This window comes from Anguilla anguilla, chromosome 2, assembly GCF_013347855.1.
Source record: "Anguilla anguilla isolate fAngAng1 chromosome 2, fAngAng1.pri, whole genome shotgun sequence".
Taxonomy (NCBI): Eukaryota; Metazoa; Chordata; class Actinopteri; order Anguilliformes; family Anguillidae; genus Anguilla; species Anguilla anguilla.
The window spans coordinates 40440619-40464017 of NC_049202.1; the positions used below are offsets into that span (position 1 = coordinate 40440619).

Genomic DNA, 23399 nt, shown 5'->3' on the forward strand with positions numbered 1-23399 from the left:
CTCCAGTAGCTCATTCTTGTGTATTTATTGTCTATTCTAGTGTCTGTTGTGTGGTGGTTTTACATCAGGCGATGCTCAGCCACCTTCTTTACCATCCGCTCTTAATCTACAGTACATCTACTGCTGTATTCTACTTGCTAGTGAACTTTTCTCAATGAATCCATTGCCATTTTAGTAAATTAAATATATTTTTGCCATGAGCATTTATTCCCTCACAGGATGCTGTAAGAATTTCTCAGTGGTGGATGACACATATTCTGCATGTAATTACAGATTCTAATTGGGCTAATTTAACATCTAGACCTGAATGGAAGCAGTGTGGATGCCCCTATCTGTTTCTATTAAGAATATATGGATGGATTTGGAGGAAAATAATTAAAATGATTTCCTTCAGGGCTGAGTTAGGGTCAATTCTATTTCAATCCAGTCAAATCAGGATATGAATTGAAATTCAATTCACTAAGAGAAAACTGCCTCATAGGACATAGGGCAATTGGTGGATTGAATTTAAAATTCATTTCTTGAATGGGAAAGGAATTGACCTAAACTCTGCTTCAGTGTACAGAAGAAAATATTTGATTTCAGGCTTCATATGACAAAGAGCATGAGAGCGATGGAGGAATGGCACTAGTATTGTAATTGTAGTACTACGGCTGAAAAAGATTTGGTGATGAATACAAAATATCATTAGAGAGCAGTTTTTAAATGACATTATTATTTATTCAAAGTTTATGTGTGTGCATGAATGCATGTTGTGTGTGTGTTTGTTTATGTAATCCACTACAGTTAATCAAAGAATACCCAGGGTTACAATTGTTTTTTTTTTTACCATCCAACAGAGATATTTTATTTTAAATGTATATAGCAAATAAACAATTTAAATCCATGGCATAAATAATGTAATAAATAACAATAATACAATAATATTTGTGAGTGTTCTCTCCTTGCACAGCAATAACACAATGGCAGCTCATTGTATTGAAAGAAAACCATAATGAAAGAAAAATAGTTAAATACTGCATTGGAGCAAAACCAGCAGGTTATATATTATTTTAAACATAGTGCATATACAACAACATCAATAGCATTAATAACAATAATAACCATTATTAACCATAATCAAGTAATGATTGAGAATAATTACTGTAACGGCAGAAGCAATAAAATATACAATCATTGCGTGCTTTAAAAATGGAGACATTCTGCTCCTCTTCCTCTATTTTCTGTCATAACCAATGCCAGACCAAGTGATGAGATGGAGCAGAATACTTCCAAAAGAAACTACAATGAACAAAATGCAACATTGTCATTTCTTCTCTCTTTTACAATTGATGGAGGAATTACAATGGCAACAGAGGTGCAGCATGAAGTGGCATCACATTACGGGATGTAGTCTTTTGGCACTGAATTAGTACATACATAAGCCTCAATATTCAGTCAAATATTTACATTCAATTTGTTCTAGTGCGTGTGTATTCATGTTTGTGAGTGTGTCTGCTTCTCTGTTTGTGTATGTCAATCTCTCTATCTCATCCATCCTTTCAGTTTGTTTTTGTAATGCTGCCTTCTCTCACTTTTTATACCAGTTTCTCCCTCTTTTTTTTACCTCCCTTTCTCTCTAAGGCACCAGAGTCCTAATCATAGATATAAAGCTTGTAACTGAAAACATTACTAACAGATAGTCACACACAGAACAATTGACAAGCCAAGTCACAGATGCACAGACAAAACAGCCAGGGCTGACCTTTGATACAGACGGCCAGACAGAGAGATAGAAAGACAGACAAACACAGACAGACAAACACACACAAACAGAGCTGTGTTATAGGTAAATGAACAGACTCAGAGAGAGATAGAGAGAGTGAAAAGGATGGAGAGACTGGGGTGAAGGGAGAATTAAAGACAAGGAAGAGAAAAAACACCTTCCCCCCTTTCCTTCTTCTTTCTTCTTTCTTTCATGCCTCAACCCCATTCAGATGGATACTTCATATTCCCTTGTATCCTGAGACAAATGTGAAAATCAAGGGAACAAAGGTAAGCAATGTTTGCTCACTGAATATCTCAATCCATAAATACTGCATGAGCACACATAGGTAGTAATGCCTCTATTTTATAAACCTCCCATGTCCAGTTGAGGAGATTATCTGTGCTTAACTAATCAATTGCTATTTTCATACATAGGTTTTAGGACCTTTCACAGGACATATACAGAACACCCAACAGCACCGTTTAAGAAAAATATTGCACTGCTATCTTTAGGGAGAGCAGATGAAAGTCTTGGAATTAGTGGTAATTACAGTACACAGTGTAATAGTATGTGTCTTTGTCTGCTCAAAAATGAAAAGAAAAACCACATTTATAAAGTGAAATCTCACTATTCCAGAGCCTTCATTTAGTCATTCTTGTTCAGACTCACAAGAGTCTGTCCAGGAGCTTGTGGGAAAGCAATGTGGGTCATTGTGGGTCGATGCAATATATCTGATCCGAATGAAATGAAATGCTCGTTTGTACCTAGGGACTGGAAGACTGTTTGGTTTCCACACTTGTGTTTTAAGAAATGAAGGTTTCAGAGTGACTCACCCCTGCCTCATACAGAGGATTGTTGAAGTCTGACTCCACAGTGATGGGACTGTAGGAGTGGGTGTGAGAGAGTGACTTCCAAAACAGGGACTTCCACTGGAGTCTGCACACGCTGAGAGAAAAGGATAAAGAGAGAAACAGGTGCTTTAGAGAAAATTAAAAAATCAACAGTATTCAGATTCACACAAGGGACAATCGGTACGCAATTTCACCCTTTTGCTCCTGCTTCAGGCTGTTCATTCATACACATGAAGTGCATCGAACAGGACTTACTTAGTGTAATAAAGGTAGATTCCCCCAATAAGAAAGATAACTAGGATTATTGGCAGGAAGATTGCCAGGGCGATTTTCTCCCCCTCCATTTGTTTGGAAGGGTCTGTCCTCCTAGAGACTTGAATGAAAAAAGCAGTCAGATTACTTTTCAGCTGAGATGTATTCATTTAGTCAATGCACATGCTAACTATGTTTGACACAAACAAGCCTTTGACAAAATGAATAGTAGCACAATGCTGTTATACTCCCATTGATTTATTCAATGTGTGAGCAATAACCATTTAAACCATTTGGATTTTATCAGGTCATTATTATTTATTTTACCAAGCACCTGCATATATTTATGGATGTGGGTATCTCTGTGAATCTAAAACAACCTTCCTAGGATTGGCTTCCAAGGTAATTGTTCAGTGCTTTTATTTCAAATTTCAGTCAATAAAAATGATAACAGAAAACGGAAGATACGAGGATGAAAAATACATAATAGCATTAATCATAATAACGTATGCACTGGTTACCTTCCAGCTTGTGGTCATCCAATAATTCCTCATATGCCACTGTGAACAGAAAAGTAGAAAAGAAGAAATGAGAAAGAAATGTAAAAATTCAATGAAATTCTGCTTAATCAATCCTCTTTCCCAATGCTCAGCTGCCCTGCGTCAAACCATGCTATATCTGTCTTGCTAACCCATTCTCACCTTTACAGGAGGGTGGCGGGCTATTCCATTGAGAGGGGTGTCCAGGAAGACAGGTGATGGTCACCTCCCCTATTAGTTCATAGCCCTCAAAGCAGAAGAAGCGGAGAGACTCCCCCGCCTGGTAGCTGTGCTTGTACAGGGTCTGATAGCCATTATCAGGCACACCTGGGTTGGGACAAGGCTCATACTTCACTGTGAAGGCAAAATGAAAGTGGGAGGAGAGTGGTCAACACAATATAATCTACTCTGACTATATACCTGCATATAACATGTGAGAAGCACAGTACCTGACAAAATAAGGACAGTGAAACAGACAGTCACACACACACACACACACACACACACACACACATGCACGCACACAAACACACACACATACACATGCGCACACACAGTATGCCAGATTTAAGCCCTCTACATGACTCACAGACACATTTGGGACTGCGGTCACTCCATTTAGGCGTGCCAGTGTCCCTTGCATGGCAGGAGATCTGACCAGGCCCCTCCAGCTGGTAGCCCTGGTTGCAGGTGTAACGCACCACTGAGCCTACAGCAAATCCAGACTCTGGACGCACTGAGCGTGCTCCATTGACCACCTCACCGGGGTCAGAACACTGCTGGACTGAAGAGAGAGGAGAATGGAAATGGTTCAATACCCTTAATTTGGTACTACTGAAACTTCTAACATATAAAAATCACCAGATCTTGGAAATTTGATATATTCATTATGTGGCTGCCCTATGTGGGTAAGTGGATATCAACCAATATTAATTATAGTAATTAGGACTGTGAAAATGATAGCTATTTTAGAAGTACCCAGTTACATTAATGTATGGTAATTATAAATATTCAAATTGGAAGACCTGAAATTCCTCTGTGACCCAGATGATCAATGCAGTGATGTTAAAAATCAATAGGCTTTTAGGGTACTGTGAGGACAACGTTTTCAAGGTTAGCTTAAATCTATCTATTGCTGTTTTTTAAGACATCGGATGAGTTCCTATGGCTTTTCTGAACTGAGATATTATTAGTCAGTAAAGGTGCAAAACAACCCAAATTTAACACATGAAAAACATAACTTGAAAGCTCACCTTTATGACAGGTGGGTGGGCTATTGCTCCACGAAAGATCCCATTGGCAGGTTATGATGTCAGAGCCAATTATGTCATACCCAGGTTGACACTGATAGGTGAGTACGCTTCCCCTCACAAGGGAGGGGTGAGAAGAGCTTCTCCAGCCAAATTCAATTGGAGGGAGTGGAGGGCAGGTGTCATTGCGTTCCACCTCTGTTTCATGAGAAATTACAGGAAATCTCAAAAAAACTGAAATAATACACACTCAATGACTAAAAATGATACCTTCCAGCACGGAGTCACTTTAAGTAAAACAACAGGCGGGTGTATGTACTTTGCCTCATACTAACTTTAACCATATATGCAATATACATGCCTGCTCAGTCAACTGCCCTTGTTGATATTGTCAGCTTGTTGTCAAACTTAATGTTACTTCATGTTCTACATATTACCATAATTGCAATTTATATAACAATTAGACAAAAAAATTTGATAAAGAAAATAAGAATCAGTGAAGCATAAAATATATGTAACATTTTGTACCAGTATATGATACTGACTAGTAATGAGTATTATATTATTAAAACTAAATACCATAACATGGGCTTGAACCTCAGATCCCTATGCTACAGGGCCCAACCAAAGCTAATGAACATCTTTTCTGCTAGAGCCACATGGGAGCCCAAATAAAAACCAGATATCATGAGTAAAAACGCAGCCTGTCACGCTGCATCGTTCAGCTCAGAATGAACCTGAGGTTCTGTGGAGTACCGTATAACTGACCACAGTGCTGTCCAAACAGGGGGGATTTTGTCAGCAGTTTAATCTGTGCTTTATTGCTCACTGGCACCTCCCTTGGCCACACGGGCGCCTGTGATCTCCCTACGCGCTGGCATCGACCGTGCAGTCCACTGGTGCAGTAGCCGTGGCAGCCCAGCTGGCAGATTGCCACAGGGTAAAGAAGCAGTTGTCTGGCTGCTCGCACTTCAGATGGCATGCGTATTAGTGCGCGGCCCTCTAAAACCGATTGAGGATGACGTTAAGATGGGGCGAGATATACTCACCACGGTAGTGAATGAGGAATCCTTGGCTGAGAATAAATGAGGAGTCGTCAGGGTCACTCTGGAATTGTATTGTGACCTCTGACCCACCAGACACAACTTGAAAGCGTTCCCGTGATCCAAGGTACTGCCCAATCACATGAGAGGTGAGATCATGGCCATCAAATATTGTTAACACATCACTGCGACGGATATTCAGACTTGGGGAGAGAGAGACAGAGAAATAGGGAGAGAGATGATTAAAAAAGCAGTTCAATTTAATAGGCCCAAGAAAGAAGGAGCACTGTCTTGAGGACCAAAATGTACTTGGCAAATGCACAGGGAAAGCATCTAGTGCAGCAAACAGCAGATCAAAAAGACACATCAGATTTAAATTAAGTGTTTTGATTAACAATGCTAGTGCATATAGCAGCCACATTTCCATAGCTGCACTAATGTGGGCAACAAATAGGTCATCTATACTGTGAAGGGGTAAACAAATATTTCACTGTACCTTCCCTTACAAAAAGGGATAAAACTAACTTTGAAAAACATCTCTGAGGCATGACATTATCTCACATGGAGTTTATGAATGAAGTTGCAGCTGCAATGTAGTAATAGAAGGAGTAAAATCGGATACCATGTGTGATTTGCAGAATACAACCACATATTTAACAAATCATAATTTAACTAATGTTTGATCTGAGGAGAGGTGACATTATGATGAGTTTTAAGCTGCCCATAATGCTATTACATTACAGGTTCATAATTCTATTACATCACAGGACTTATTACATTAGGGGTTTCATTACATTTGATTTTATTACATTACGGGCAGTTATTACGTTATGGTCAATTGTTACCTATTGGGCCTTTACACACCAGTTAAGGATGGAGCAGCATGACTTCGAAGTTGTCTGTACTGTATGTCATGGCCTTTTCAGTCACCAGGTTTGAACCCAGTCAAGCAGTTACGCCAGAATTCTTATGGAATATTCTGGAACAATGACTGATACTGTGCATTCCATTAGCGTCAACATCGCGTAAGTAGACTAACTTTCTTGTGGAAGAGTGTTGTTGTATTCCTCCAGCAGAATTCCAGATGCTGGAACACTGCATGCCAGAGCAAATACAGGCTGTACAGGCCACACATGGTTATTGTTTACTACCTTCAGTACGTATATTTCATATATTAAAATATACCTACTGAGCTTTTATGAACACGTCTCTGTATCTGTGAATGAACTTACATGCGGATGTCAAGTTCGATGCGCTTGTCTTCTTTGACATGAATCTGCCAGACACAGTCCTGGCCCTTGGAGAAGCTCTGGGGCCACTCAGGGGACAACACCGTCCCCACCGGATCAGTCAGCTCCCCCCCACAAAGAGCTGGCGGAGAAAGAGAGAAAAGCATGTAGAGCGGAAGAGGATGGGTAAAAGAAAACGAGGGAATGCAGGAGGCAGAAGGTGGAAAGTCAGGGAGAAGAGCACCCAGAGTATCCTACAGATGCTTCAGTTTTGTGTGGGTGCCATACCTCGACACGTCGGCTCACTCTCATTCCAGTGGGGGTCGCTGGGGTCGACACATTCGATGACCCCTGACCCTTGCTCCATGACAAAGCCGGGGGAGCAAGAGAAGTAGACGATGCTCCCCAGCGGAAAGGTTAAGTCAGAGCTGCTGAAGTTCCCGTGGGGCAGGAAGGGCTCATAGCAATGCTCCGCATCGAATGCTTGGCACAGAAAAGGGGGGGGGGGGGTCAGTCAGTTCAGCCAGTGCACTTACAGTACACAGACACTTTACCCATGCAGTCGCTGTTTAAAATAAAATGGATCCTATAACAAATATAAAGGAACACAGACACAGGAAATCCACTCACCCTCATATCGTAGGGCCAGCAGAAGCGGGATGGACGAGGAGTCTGCCGTGAGCTCCAGGTACAGAGACGACCCCTCGCTCACAATCCCCCGCTCTGGAACATCGTCCATGTCCGAGTCAAAATGCAGAGTAGAGACAGAGCTGTTCCCACTGCGCACTATCAGCCTGGAAAAGAAAGGGAAGGGGGGGTTAGGAGGGGTTTACAAAAACCAATTCTACAAGTCCAATAATGTAGAAACCCTTTGAACACTGCCGTGACTGACCTATCGTTGTCCTCATCCAAGGCGACCCTCTCAAAATGGAGGTGGAGCCTGTGGCCCTCCCTGGCTTCCAGCAGCCAATGGCAGCTAAGATTGTTACTGGTGCTATGGTTTCCACCAGGTGGAGTAGGGGAGAGGATTCGACCCACAGTGGCATTTCTGATCCACCCTCCACATGACACCGCTGAGAGAAAAAGAGAAATGGTAACAATAAAATGTAACTATAAAATGCATAAACATCTATGGACAGTGCTGTCCAAACAGGTGCCATATAGCCAGCACGGTACACTCTTTCAGGACAGTCATAAAACTTGAATGTATAACCGCAGTCATATATCGGCAAGGCTTTGTCAGACTTGAACACCGAGTTAACTAAAGAGACAATTCCAATAGAAACATTTCCAATATATTTAATTGCAGTGTGACGGTGAGCTGAGAGAAAGCTGACAAGCATCATCATCCTTGATTTAACAATCGATTTAACATTTAATAAATGTCGGCTGATGATACAAAATACCGCAGTAAGAAGAGAAAATGCCACTAACCAACACACTGGGGTTCAGCTGAGCTCCAGTGAGGTTTGGTGGTGTTCAGACAGGTTGACATCTCGTGACCTCTGACCTGGAAGCCAGGGTCACAGTGGAAGTGGGCGTGGCCTCCAGGATGAAGATCGGTCACTGTCACGCCCCCTCCCTCAGGGGACTGAGGGAATGTGCAGGACAGGAGGAAGGCTAAGAGAGAGCAAGAGATCAAATGGTTGGTTCCTGACTCTCTAATCTGGGAAAGAAAACACACTAAATATGCAGTACAAACAGTAGCAAAAAGATTGATTCATGTGTTGAATTTGCCTTGACACAATGAATAAATGGCCTTCCCATGCAGGATTTGCATTCATTAAACTGTACTTGTGTATTAACAGTGTTATTTCCATGTACAGTAGGAAAGCGTTGTGTGGATAAGGGTACCTTACACTAAAATGATCAGAATAGTACACTGAACAAACAGGCTTGACATGGTTAAAGAACAGTGTTTTGATCTGATACTAAATTATCACGCTATGTCTGAGATGTTTCCAGAACTGCTGAAGCATATTTAAATCAAGACTTGTGGGAATATGTAGCCAGCAGCCCAATGGGGAACCAAGGACAAAAACACAGGCAGAAGTGCATCAGTGGTCGGATTCGATTCGTTTGAGGGTACCTTGGTAATACAGGCTGAAGACTCCACGATAGGTTGGCTGAAGGCTGCGATAGTGAATCTGCACCTGATTGGTAGAGCTGCGTATCACCTGACCCTCGCTCATCAGTGTTTCATTTGCAAGGAGTTCAGGGCCTGCCCCCCCTAATCCAAGGATGGTAAGAGTCTCCTCTTTGGAGAGATTCACCTTCTTCACCTAATGGATAACGATAGAAGGAGACAGAGACAGAAGGGCGAGCTGAAGACCTGCACTGGACATTATATAATGAATTAGCTGTCATTTAAAATCCTATTACACAGTACAAAAGAGCTAAGAATGGCGCTAAAAGAGAAGGAATAGACTACCTGGATTTCCACTCCATAGCCAGTATAGACAGTGATGCTGTAAGTACATTCCAAGGGATGGTAGATGGATGAGGAGGAAGAGTGAAAATCTGGAGACTGCACTATCCCCTCTGTTCCAAACAGGCTGGCGTTACATTGCACTTGAAGAGAGGAGATAAATAATGTAGTAGTTGCATCTGTACACAATGAATGTCTTGCCTTGATTTGAGTCCATTAAGGGACATTCCCAAGAGAAAGAAAGCAAGACGTAGAGACCCATTACATGAAGTTACTCCACCAGCAAGGTTCTAGAGCAAGAAATATAAGACTATTACTGTCATTCATTCTACCTCACTATTTCAGAAGAGGAAGAAATGTAAAGCATTACACTATATAACATATTATTTTCCAAACTGCATGTTTTGTACAGCATACATAAATTCAGCCCATTACTACAAGACAGAAGAACATGTACATACTAACGTCAGGAATTTATTAAATGCATGTGAAGTGAATGTGACCATTATGAGTGTGCAGTTATACCAGGGGTGTGGACCGTGGTTATGGTGGTTGTGGTGATCAGCGTTGTTGTGGTTTCTTCCTCCAGTGGTGAAGACGTCACTCCCAAAGGAGCAGGGTTTTCAGCTAGCATTCGCCCTCCAGTGCGCCCATCCACTGGCACTCCCGCCGATGATGTCACAGCTGTGGTCAGCACTCCAGGTGACATCATGGTTGATATGGGCTCAGTTTGGTGGACCGGAGGGGCAGCTTGCGTAGGATTGGTGGTTGTGCCTTCAGTGGGTCAGTGAAACAAACATGGCAAAATAGTTAAATTGCACAGGAGAAACACTTCAACACATTTAACACATTTAACAATAGAAATTATGAATATAATCTTTCTATGGATTCAAAAACACACCACTTATGCCCTAACACTATATAAAGAGAGATGGACACTGTCTACATTTATAAAACAATCATATCCTTTGTACACACAGAAACTGAACAGACCCAAATAATACTGTAAATATAATCTTACCAGTATAGAGTGGGGATTGTCCAAGGTATTCCTTACTGTGAAGCGCTGCGCGGATCAGTTCTCCGGGGGTTTGTGGGATAGAGGTCGGGGTGTGGGAGGGCTGGTGTTGTAGGGACTCAGGAGTCACCTGTAATTCATCTTCTCTGAGTTCATCAGGGGCAAAAGTCAAACCTGTGAGGGTGAAATGGAGTCACACACTGACAAGGCACTGACAGAACAATTAATTCTTTAAGGTGTAAGATGACAAATATGAAATTAGAATGTTCTTCACTGAGCATTCTGATGCTGATGTAACAATCAATGGAGTGCTACTGACTTAAAGTTTCATTGCAAAAGACCTACTCTTCAAAGGATTAAGAATGACCACTCCTTAACCTATTGTTATGAAACTAATTCCAATGTTCTTTCATAACAATTTAATAAATATTAGAAAGAGAAAAAGTGAATACACCAAACATGTACACATGCCCATTAGAGGGCTGCAGGGCTTGGCAAGCTAAAACTTTATTTTGCATTAAACTGTAGACAAGAACTCCAGGTGCCCTTGAATGCCAACCCCAAAGGAGTATAACATATAAATGTTTCCATGTGGTACTAACGTATGTCCACAATTTACCTCATTTATGTGTTCTGTGATATCCACCACAGTATGTTTAATGTTACATTTGGCGAGCTTAGTCATTACTGGAGGACTTCAGATATTTCACCTCTGTCAGGCATTACAACAGAATCATTTGTCATGCATTACAGCATGATGCCCATTAGACATTATAATAGGCAACAGGACAGACGTCAGATATTACAACAGGAATATTGTATGACACTACAAACGGACCACTATTTTCATGTCTTGCTTAGACCATTTTCCTTCCACTACTTACGCTATCAAAGCATTTACAAACATGCAGAGCAAAATGTTTAACTGCAGAATTAGACCCCCCCCCAACACACACACACACACACACACACATACATGCACCCTGTTGCCTTCTCTATGTTTTCTTTCGCTCACATACACACTCGTTACCTGTAGCCAGGTGCTGGAGGGTGACACATAGTGCCACAGTAAGGACTGTGAACACCATGACTTTGTGTGAGACTGATGACCTGACACTGAGAGAGAAAATATTAGAGAATAAATGAAATAGAAAGATTAAAGATCAATATTTTCGTTTATTTAAAATCATATCCTAATGATATTATAATAGTAAATTACATTTCCTATCTTGAATAATAATAATGATACGGATAATCTATATATTACTATGAATAGAACCTGCAAGTGGTCTTATCTACTACTATTTTACGGAAAATAAACATCAACAGCAGCATCATTAATGTGAAATCAATTAGGTAAATTATACAAACAGACGAATGAATGCTAATTATTTCGAACACAAGAGTATTTTTCTCTTTGCTTCATTCATAGACATTCCGTTCAGATTTAACACCATCTTTCCGCAACCGTATGTTTCCTCCTCATTGCCCTATCCCCCCCCCCCTTCCTTTTTACGCACCACGATAAATAAAATTCTGTATGCTACACGTAAAATAAAATCTAACCGATTTTACATACATTGCTCGTTGAGTACGTTCACAGCGTATTATAACGTTTTGAAAAGGCGATGGTAAGTGAAAAATGTCACAGATTACATAATTATTTAATAGCACGAATAAACAGTAGCCTAAATTACGTACCTGTACTGGCCGCCTCCCTCTGTCCGTATAATTCGTTTTTTCCACTGTTTTTATGTCGTTTCTGGATCTTCCTATTAATGTAATTCAATGTTTACGTCTATATTTAAACCACCTAGCTACAATATGTTATTTCTCTGTATCAATTTTCCAATGATGTGACCGCAGCTACGCCTCAAATCGCATCGAATAGGCTAACACACTCCTCGCTCTCATCTCCTCTTTTTGTGCAATGGCATTAAATATTTAGTTACGAATTTTTGAATCAACACACAGATAAGTCAAATTATCACTGCTCTTCTGGCATAGACAAGGTGCCCCTCTTTCCCAGGCTCTTTCTCCTCGTTCTGCGTTCACCCGTTCACCCGTCCATCTGTCTATCTCTGTTTCTAGGCCCCGAAACGCACGAGCAGGTGGGTGGTACCAGCGCAACCAGCAGGTTATTTCGATGTAATGCCAGCCGCGTTGAGTGACAATATGTGTGAGGTTTTCTGTGTCTATGTGAAGCGGCAAACACCGTTGTCTCCATCCAGTGGTTAACATTAAGTACTGCAGATTCCTGTAGCCGGCCGACATTGAGTATACGGATGTCTCGCTATTATCAGGTTCAGAAGACTGCACAGAGTAATGGAATTCATCTATTTGGAGGAGGAGGAGGAGGAGGAGGAGGAGGAGGGAGAGATTAAATTGAAATAGGCAATAATGTTCAGCAAGAAAAAAAAAAGATTTTTCAAAATTTGGAAAAGAATGAATAACAATCAAAACTACTTTCCATTGGTGCATCCTCCAATACAGGCCACACCGGAATTATGCAAATATATGTTTATTAATATTTGCTGAGCTACACCGCAGTTAGTTAATATAAATAATACTGTAGAGGCATTGTAGAGGCTAAAATAAATAAATATAATTAAATGATTCCAGCTCCATTTAGCTTACTGCTGGCCACACACACACACACACACACACGCACACACACACACACACACAGTCAAGGCAAGAGCTGAAGTCTATATAAATATCTGATAGAACTGTTTGCATATTTTTCAGGTATGCAAAGTAGCCCACATATCACTGCAAAGGACCTGCAGACGGGTTTAGCTGACAATGGAGTGATAGTGCACCTGTCTATTGTGCTGCATGGCTTTCAGAAAAATGATCTGCATGGAAAAGTTGTCAGAAAGAAACTTTTCCTGCAATCCCATCACAAAAGTCAATATCTGAAGTATGCAACACAACACTTAGATAAGCCAGAGTCTTTTTGGAACAAAGTACAGCAGATGAAACAAAAATTGAACTATTTGGCCACAACCACCATAGATGCACTTGGAGAAAAAGAGGGGAAGCATATGAAGTAAAGGACACCTTGTCAGCCATTCGGCATGGGGGTGGATCTAGTGCGGGATTGTGTGGCAGCCAGTGGTACAGGACTATTGTGCAGGTGGAAGGAAGAATGGATTCAACTAAATATCAACAAATTTTAAAAGGTATGCCCCAGCATCAGTGAAGAACTTGAAGATGAAAAGAGGTTGGATATTGCAACAAAATAATCCAAAATATGTCTTAAAATCAACCACGAGCTACCTAAAGGAATGAAGGATTAAGGTTTTAGAATGACCTTCACATTCGCCGTACTGTGAAGGCCATTCTCATCTGTGGGGAGATTTTAAACATGCAGTGAATGCAAGATGACCTAAGAATATTTCTGACCTAAAAGGGTTCTGCAGGGAAGAATGGTAAAAAAATTAGCCATAAAGCAAAAAATTTAAAGCAGGTTGGCTGGCTACAGGAAATGTTTGGAAGTTGTTATTTCTGCCAAAGGATGTGTTACTAAGTACTGTCTAGCAGGATGCTGAAACATGTGCCACATTGACTGTTTTATTTTTCCAGTCAAATAAATTAATCAAATGAACAGTAATTTTGCAATAAAATTTACAGAAATATGTCATGTTGAAGCAGTGGTTCTCAACTTGGTCCAGAAAGGGCCGGTGTGGGTGCAGGCTTTTGTTCCAACCAAGCAGTTACACACCTGATTCTACTAATCAACCTTTGGAGTCTTTACTAAGGACCTTGATTAGTAGAGTCAGGCATGTAACTGCTTGGTTGGAACAAAAGCCTGCACCCACACCGGCCCTTTCTGGACCGAGTTGAGAACCACTGTGTTGAAGTTTTTTTCCTTCAGAGGTTTTGTTAACTTCTTTAGAAAATCTATAAGACATGTAATTTGATCAAGGGTTCCCAAACGTATGTATGTATGTACAGTATGTATATGTATGTATGCTTGTGTGTATGTATGTACAGTATGTATGTATGCATGTATTATGTATGTGTGTATGTATGCTATTAAAACAAAAGGGAAAGGAACCAAGTGAATTATGCCTTGCTGTTTGTCTCTTTGTATGTCAGAGATACGTGCAGTTTAACTGCTGATGAACTGAACTGAAGTATTACATCAGTTTGACTACAAAAATCTCAAAAATTTATCAGTACAGGGCCACATTATTGTCGTCTCTGGACCCTCTGTGCACTGGTCCATTGCAAAGAAACTGTATTATCTTTGAAATCTCTGGAAATAGCAGAACATATCCTGGAAAAATGAAGTTCATTCAGCCACCAAGATAAAACTACATTGACAACAGTGGTGATGGTGTAATCCGTTAAGCCCTGCATTATCATGGGGATGGGAGAACAAGCTTTAAAGCTGGAATATTGCTCTGCCTACCTCATGACTATGCCAAGGTGCTCACAATCTCTTCTTTTCAACATTGGAATAAAAGGCGAATAGTTTTCTACAAATGCTTGGAAAATAGGAGGCTGGGTTGTGGAAAATTCCAAAAAACATGTAACCTATTTTTGGATGTGATTGGTTCAGTTGTTAAAATAAGACTTTGGGCTCTTTCTTCTGGCTGGTGCATGGCTTGTAGGAAGTCGTTGTACTAGAAAAGTGGTATTTTCATCATGGTTTTTGGCACGCCTGAGCCTTTTGGTAATTTCCTGATTCACCTTGCTCCAAAGTGGGAGGAGGAGGAGGAGTCACTGTTGGCGAAGTGTCAGTCAAGATCGAGCAGTGGACTGCAATTCTGGTGCAGCTCATTGCAATTTTCTAGTCTGCCTGGTCTGCTGTTTGCACCCTCTCTACCTACCAGCGTAGAGCACATTACTAATTTTGGGGCTTCCAGGTTCATCACTGGAATTCAATACCTGGTTGAGTTATAATTTCAACGTCATAACTTTGGTTCCACAAACATAAAGATTATGGTCTAATAAGTATGAAAGAACAAATCATATAACTGACAATGCAGTAAACTTGTTTTCGTGGATTTCTAAAGTTAGTTTTAGCATTCAGGTTTAATTCTGGCTAACAAATATTATTAATAACTCAATGTCACTGAATGCATATGTGTTGTCATCTGGAAAACGTGATGGAAGTTCTAAAAATCTTCGCTCACTACCCATCTAAGAAAACATTGTAACGTAAAAATTTTGTAGAAGACTTCAGGTTGTGAGGTAACACTATGAAAAATCTATTGACACATGTTCTGAATGAAAAATCTTGGAAGGGCAAAATCTGTTTACCATTGCTAACATTTCAAAAATTAACAATAAAGACTATCCTCCATTCAAATTTCTATTTAACTTGAAGAACAAAACTAAATAATATCCAAAGCCTATTCCTGTAATGTTCTTTTGGTTTAAAGATAATGTTCAAGGGACATCCTGGGAAGTGGACAATTATAAGTGCTAGGAATGTTTATCTAAATGCTTGGGATTAAATTCACATGGTAGAGGAATAATGGTAAACTGGAAAAAGTAATTGTTCATACTGCTCATTGTGCTTAAAATACATAGCTTCGAACTGTTACTGTCATGCAACTTGCTCTTGGTCATTTGTATTTTTAATTGGCTAACTGAACAATGTTTTTTACTTCAAACGATCCTCTGTACAAATAAACATTTGTGCTCTCTAATTCACCCAGAAATTCCAACCAGAAAAAGCTATATTGGGGTAAACCTAGTCTGTTTATGTCAAAATGTCTCCTAACCTAGATTTCCAGCCCTCTAGATAACGCATAGAATACTTCCATCAACAATGACCTGTACTTTCCTTCAGGCTCTTTCACAAAGAGAAGTACTTTGAAGTTTTTCTGTCTGTTTTGTCTGTGGATAATATAGTTGTTTTTCTGTCAGTCATATCTTGATGTTTAATGTAATTTCTTTGCATTCTCTCTTTATCCACATTGCTCTCTCTTGCCCCTTTTTTATCCCTTCTTCAAATTTCCTTTTATCCATCTGTGCTCTATTTCCTGCTACCCATCTGCTGACTCTTAACCCTACTTTATCACCACTTCACCCTTTCCCTCTCTCACAGTTCTTATGCAACCCTAGAGTTGCTGTACAATAACAAAATTAATAACAAAATCTGTATTAATGCCCTTCTATCTAAAGCCTTGAATTAAATCTCTTATGCAAACAGATTTGTGATTTGAGGGGCATTATCATAAATTTACATAACTGAGAGACCAAAGTCCAAAGGTTGACAAAAGTGTATAAACTTTTGTCTCTGGGTGAATTAAACTGCTGTGTTTGGGTAAATATCCCGCCATGATACTATTATACCCTAAGTAATCCACATTCTGAGCCTTGCAAAGATTTTGTATGTGTGAATTCCTCATTAAGGACTATACAGTTAAATGCAAAAATATTAGGACAGTGACACAATTTTTGCTGTTTTGGCTCTGTACTCCTGCATATTGCATTTAAAATAAAACTATGAATATGAAGCTAACATGCAGACTGGCACCTTTAATTTGAGGGTATTTATATCTATATCAGGAAATCTGTGTAGGTGTTACACCCCTTTTTATACATAGTCCCCCCATTTTAGGGGAGCAAAAGTAATTGGACAAATAAACATAATCTGAAATATATTTAGTACTTGGTTGCAAATCCTTTGCGTTTGATGACTGAAGTCTTTGACCCATAGACATCACAAGATGCTGAATATCTTCCCTGGTGATGCTCTGCAGGCACGTTCTGCAGCCAACAAAATGCTTTGATAAAATACCAGTATGTATCAGAAGGTCTGACATAAATTTTTTTCAGTGATGTGCAAACAGGTATTTACTTACACCAGATTATTTTCTTTTCATAAATATTACCACCATTAACAAGTGCATATTTATGTTTATATTGGTACAAATTTATTTAATTTTTTAAAATTGTGCGTAAACAGGTAGTTGTCCACAATAATCATAGTCCCCAAATCAGGTATCCAAACAATAAATAAATAAATTAATAAATAAATAATAATCCTGCATATATCAATACTATAACAATACAACAATAAAATAAAAAATAACAAAAATAATTGCTTAATAATTACCCATTATTACTTATTAATAATTACCAAGACAGAACATCAATTCAATGCTTGTAAATAATCCTTCTTTGCTTAAAATGTAATGTTTCATTGTGGGATGGATGAAAGTTGGAGCTGTCTTGTAGGTTTTCATTTCAACCTTTTGGCGCACCTGACTAATTAAGAGCTCAACAAGATCCCTAGCTGTTGGATGAAGTGTGCTTTGTTAGGGCTGGAGTGAAAACTTACAGGACGGTAACTCTCCAGGAGCAGGGTTGCGCAGCCCTGGTTAGCATTTGCTGCTTTTTTCAATAAACTGTATGGATAATAAGTGGGTGAAACATGGATTTTAGATTCTATGAGCAGAGCATTTACTGCCCACGCGTATTGCTTGGGCAGACTCAAATCTTTATTGGTCTACTAATTAGTGTACTAAAGGACATATGTGATGACTGTGTTAGGAGAGCCATTAAATAAACTGCATCAAAGATAGCGAAGAAGGGGGCACTATATTTAGACTGTACTCCTTAAAGTAATATAATAACATATCATCAAATTACTTAAGGATAATGACCATCAGATTACTGAGGAAATAATCAATTTTATTCAATAAAACCCAAATAAATATGAACAACGTTTAAAAAAGCAACCACAACAATTAAATATTCTTCCAATAATCTTCTACTTTGTATATTCTGTCTTTCAGAGAGCAAGAGGGAGAGAGAGGTAGTTGAACTCAAGCTGAACCGAGAGGGGCTCAGACAGCAGACACAGATGCATGTGACTTGGTAAATAAGCATAGACACTGACAATTAAATAGATCACAGTGCAGCACAGACAGGCACAGCGCGGAGGAAAGCACAGCACTATAAACACACGCAGCCTCACTCTGTTCATCATGAGCTATGGAGCAGCCTGCATCTTCCTGAGGGGAAGGAAGAACACTGTAAGTCTGTATCTGAGCTGTCCTGCCTAATGTTTTATTGCATGTGACTGTTGTGTCTTCAGAATACTTTACCATCTGTACGTTTTCTTGTCTTTGTGCAGTGTGTCTCAACAACTTTGGCTGTGTGGATGTCTCAGCTACAAGAATGCAATGATTCTAATGTATTATGTTTTAAAATATGAAATTATGCCATGAAAACGGGTAGATGACATAAGTATTTCAATTACTGAAACTGAATAACAAGCACTTAAATGGCAAATGGTTTACATGCTTGTGTGTTCAGTCATACCCTATATATTTTTCACAAGACTATATTTGCATACAATGTTTAACATGCATGTGTACTGTACATATTTGAGATATTGCTCTCATTTGTATCATGTGCAATGAACTGTCGTTGTGTACCTGCTGTTTTTCATATTTACAGTATTACATAATCTATTTACCAGCCTGTTAGTATATTTGCTGTATTCCACCCTCTTAATCTCCATCTGCACTCTAATCCAAACAACTGACCTTTCAGCGGTTTAATAAAATAATCTTTTAATTAAGCATATTTGACTGAAATATGATATGAGGAAGATAATATGAGATGAAGACAGAAATATTAATCCATCAATGCTTCTGTGCCCCTGATGTTTCTGTGGAGTATTGTTTGGATATATAAAGAAAAACTTTAGAAGTTCCATATCTTTTGTAAGTTTTCCATTGATGCCCATAGATAGCCATACAAGTTTAGTGTAGTCAGTCCAAATCCGTTTATGAAAGCATTCTGAACTTGCATATTTTGCTGAAGGTATTAACGACTTAAAATGTTGAATTGACTGCTGAAAACTTTGTTGCAGGCAAGAGAACTGGCAGATGATGAAATAGAAGGTAAAACTCAACCCTTAAAATCGAATTTCTCTGTTTTTTTTTTCTTGAGAATTCAAATAATCAGTGTATTTGCTCTTCATATTAATGCGCACAATCAATCAATGCATGATTTCTGTCATTTCCGCCATCCCTGCCCCAATACCCCATGTAGCTGCAGTGTAGTGAGCAAATTGTTATTTAATGTATTTTGAGTAGTTTGTTGTGTCTTGTAGTATGTATTTTTACTGTTTGTTCTCCTTTCCACCTGTACTTCACCAATCTTTTGTCTGTTGACCTCACAGAGCTCAGGGGGGCCTTTGATGAATTTGACAAGGACAAGGATGGACTGATCAGCTGCAAAGACCTGGGAAACCTGATGAGGACTATGGGGTACATGCCTACTGAGATGGAGCTGATCGAGCTGAGTCAGAACATCAACATGAACCGTGAGTCTTGCGCTGTCTACAACCATGTGACACAGAGTATTTCAAGACAAACTACTCAAAATACTACAGTTACATACTACAGAGTTTTTTTAAGCTTAACAAACTGTAACATAAGCTACTGTGTACCATCTGCTGTATATAATTTTTAATACAGGAATGTTTGTAATTTAAGGCCAAAACAGTACAATGTGACCAGGTAACTTGGTCATATGCATGTGTATGTAAGCAACTGCATACAGACAGGATGTGACACGCAGGCTACATGATATGTATTACACACTACAGTGGAAGCTCCTGGATACAACGCATTCAGAATGGAGGTTCTTTGAAAGTAATATGAAATTAAATCATATATTTATATTTTTTCATCCTTTTTCTTACATAATGATAGTCTTATTTTTAAATAGGCTATTCTCACTAGCTTAACATAATATTACTTAATTTAATAATGGATAAGTAACACAATTAATCAGCATTTAATAATCAGCATTTAAACATTTTTAAATTTTCTACATTGGTTTTCTGAAGAGTAGATCTCCTTGTCAGTGCCCCACTATCTTCAACCTCTTATGCAAACTATGTTTTTATTCCACTTGTTTTCTCTAGCATTTGTGTTAAAATATGCCCCTTTGTCTAACTCCTTAATATTATAATAGAATATTATAAAATAATTTAGAGAATGCTACATCAGGTTCAACTGTACTTAATATCACTCAGATGTAGTCAGCAGAAACAGGCCGAAAAGGTAGCAATTTGAGTTTCAATGTGCTTAGATTTTTCTTTAATCTCATTAAGAAAAGCTTGCACTCACTCACTTACAGATCTCTTTAAGAGCCAGATTAACTAAAGAAATAGTTGTACAAAACCATTTGCTATACTGCGGTTCTGTTGTGGTCATATATGTCACCTTATTAACAACAGATCTATTTAGACTGGTCCTAGCTGCACAATCAAAGAAATTAAATGCACTCACTGTTAGTCAGTGTTTTTTTCAGCAGAAGACACCCATAAAGAAGGGTTTAAAACAATACGGTATGCTCACACATTCTGATTACCAGGCGCCAAGAAATCGATATAGAGCAACCATAGATACATTAGCGAGGCAACCATAAGAAAACAAAAACTTAAACAGTAAGTAAGATCAGGAAATAGAGGCAATGTTCATTATGGTATAAGGCCGTTACAAAGCATAGGAATGCAACATGAATTGTCCTTCTCCGTCCTTGTCACTCTCTTCGTCTATATATTCACCCTCCCATCTTCCTCTCGTCATCTCTCAGTGGGGGGCAGAGTGGACTTTGAGAACTTTATGGCGCTGATGGCCCCGAAGCTCTTGGCAGAGACTGCTGGGATGATTGGAATGAAAGAGCTGAAAGAAGCCTTCAGAGAGGTGAGAGCTAGTAAAGGTTACTGAGACAGCAGCTGTCCCTTCTCCAGAAACTAGATCGTGGAGAGAAACCACTGAGTCTGGATCTATGGAACTATCATTCAGGGAGACTATTTTGTTGTACTAGAATATTTCCCTCCAACCTGGTGAGGTATAGTTCACTCTCACCCAGTTTTACTCCAACTTTCAGTTTGACACGGATGGAGACGGGGAGATCACCGCAGATGAACTGCGTTCTGCCATGAAAAAACTGATGGGCGGGCACATGAGCCAGAAAGAGGTCGATGCTGTGGTCAGAGAAGCAGATAACAATGGCGACGGGACTGTGGACTTTGAGGGTGAGAACTGAACTGGAGGAAAAAAAGCTAATTACATTACATTAAATTAAATCTCACATTATGTCATGAGTAACATGTTTTTAATATGTATGTTCCACTGTGATCTCTCCTAAAGAATTCGTTAAGATGATGTCACGCCAGTGAAAGAAGGAAAGAGGAGAGCTCATTGAAGAGAAGCACTCACTGGAAAATGTGACAGAAGATCATTGCTGTTCATAATGCTTTCTGTTCCCATTAAAAAATACATGTAAACCTTTTAGTTCTGTAGTTTATCCTTCCTATTTGCCAAACTATTTGCCTTTGTCTCTATAATATTTCTCTCTGTCAGTGTTGCTTTATCTTTTCTTACTCTTAGTTTAGCACTCACAAATACATTTTTGAATACCACGTTTGTACAGTATTGATTTGTGCACACATGCATGTGCATACAACTCAAACTTTACATTAAAATTGATGATAAATAAAGTGAAGATACATATGAGGACAATCATTTGTTTTTCTTTTTTTGAAGTCTGGTAATAATTAATGTGTATGGAGATTTTGGACATTAGAGTACTGTACTGTACATTAGAGTGCAGAAACACTGACACTTAGGGAGTAAGTCAATAGAGTATACAGTACATCTAGCGATGGGAGATTGGAAACCGCTACAAATAAAACGACTGGATGTGGGAATGTGGGAAGAAATTCTGTAACTTTGTAGCTACTACCTTAAGCTAGTGTTCATTTAGATAATACAATATTGAAGAGCTTTACAGAAGATTGGATCAACACCTGACATAAAAAGGAGGATACATGCACTGACGTGAGTGATTTGTGAATGAAATAAATTGAGCAAATCCCTGGTAAACAAAAACCTACTTTTTGTAAACTAATCCGTATTTCTATGGGAAGCAATGCAATCTCTATAATCCTCATAATAGGAGTTTTGGTTGAACAGATGGTGAAAAAAATCTCTTTTGAGAAGAGAGAGAGATAGAGAGAGGGTAATAGAGAGAGAGGGAGGGAGGGAGAGAGAGAGAGAGAGAGAGAGAGAGAGTGAGAACGTTGCCAGTTTAATTTAATGTTCTCATGCCACACTATGGCATGTTGCCTCCTAACTAATCTGTACAATTATAGCACTGCTCTACGTTCAGTATTTCTCGCAACACAAGTTATAAAGTTATATTAATGATAATTACAATATATACATACATACAAATATACAAATATACTTTTACATTATGTGAAAAATGTTAACTCAATACAATAACTCAATACAAACTCTGGTCATTGCTCAACATTCACTTACGATTATTGGGTAATTTACATGTTGTATTGTCCAGAACAATAAACTGAATAACTAAAAGTGTAAGTCAGTGGAATCATTTTCCCATATAAGAAATACTTTGAAAAATTGTACAGTTTCTGCCTGTCTAAAAATCAGCATATTTTTAAGTCAGAAAGAGAGACAGAAGTTTCCATCGCAGGATTTATTCATTTGTTTCCAGTGAAAATAATACATTTATTTAGCAAAAAACCACAATGAAGTAAATTCTGGTGTTTAAACTGCAGGTTACTGAGAAACTAAATAAATGAGAGAATTCTCATAATAATCTCCAATAATCCCTTCAATGGCTGAAACCAGACAGACGGAGGATGAAAGAGCACAGGGACATTAATACACACAAAGGTACTGACTGGACATTGCAATGAGAAGGACATTTATGCCAAAAAAAGAAAAGAAAACAACCATGGCATCATCACTAAATCGCTAGAGCATTTGTTTAATGAAAACAAAGATTACTTCAGTGGTTATACTTTCAGTGGATATACTGGGGCCTCAAAAATGATTGGCACCCTTGACAAAAATGTTAAAAAGGCTGTATAAAATAAACAACACAGTTAATGAGCTATAATGTATGATCAAAACATATTATGCTGCCATGTTCGGGAGAGATAACCTATTTTTTAACATACCAGTTATGGAAGTTAAAACTTGGCTGTGAACTAGACCCCAAGCATACCTCAAAA

The 23399-nt window shown here is 38.9% G+C and overlaps 2 protein-coding genes across 2 annotated transcripts; one reads left to right on the plus strand and one right to left on the minus strand.

The window, feature by feature from the left end:
- Positions 1-767: 767 nt before the first annotated feature.
- On the minus strand, positions 768-12523 carry LOC118220215 (seizure protein 6 homolog). Its single transcript, XM_035403961.1, has 19 exons — positions 12059-12523; positions 11388-11473; positions 10361-10531; positions 9865-10113; positions 9343-9482; positions 9001-9193; positions 8346-8531; positions 7804-7984; positions 7542-7705; positions 7200-7394; positions 6915-7053; positions 5689-5885; positions 4643-4837; positions 3979-4173; positions 3552-3743; positions 3372-3410; positions 2854-2971; positions 2581-2692; positions 768-2002 (listed from the first exon to the last, which is right to left on the minus strand). Exons 2-19 carry the CDS (start codon positions 11443-11445, stop codon positions 1973-1975), a joined length of 2754 nt encoding a protein of 917 aa, XP_035259852.1. The 5' UTR covers positions 11446-11473; positions 12059-12523; the 3' UTR covers positions 768-1972.
- Positions 11919-21851, plus strand: cabp5a (calcium binding protein 5a). The gene is made up of 7 exons (XM_035404082.1): positions 11919-11988; positions 18121-18360; positions 19206-19236; positions 19518-19661; positions 20942-21051; positions 21239-21386; positions 21502-21851. Exons 2-7 carry the CDS (start codon positions 18313-18315, stop codon positions 21528-21530), a joined length of 510 nt encoding a protein of 169 aa, XP_035259973.1. The 5' UTR covers positions 11919-11988; positions 18121-18312; the 3' UTR covers positions 21531-21851.
- The last annotated feature ends 1548 nt before the right edge of the window (positions 21852-23399 follow it).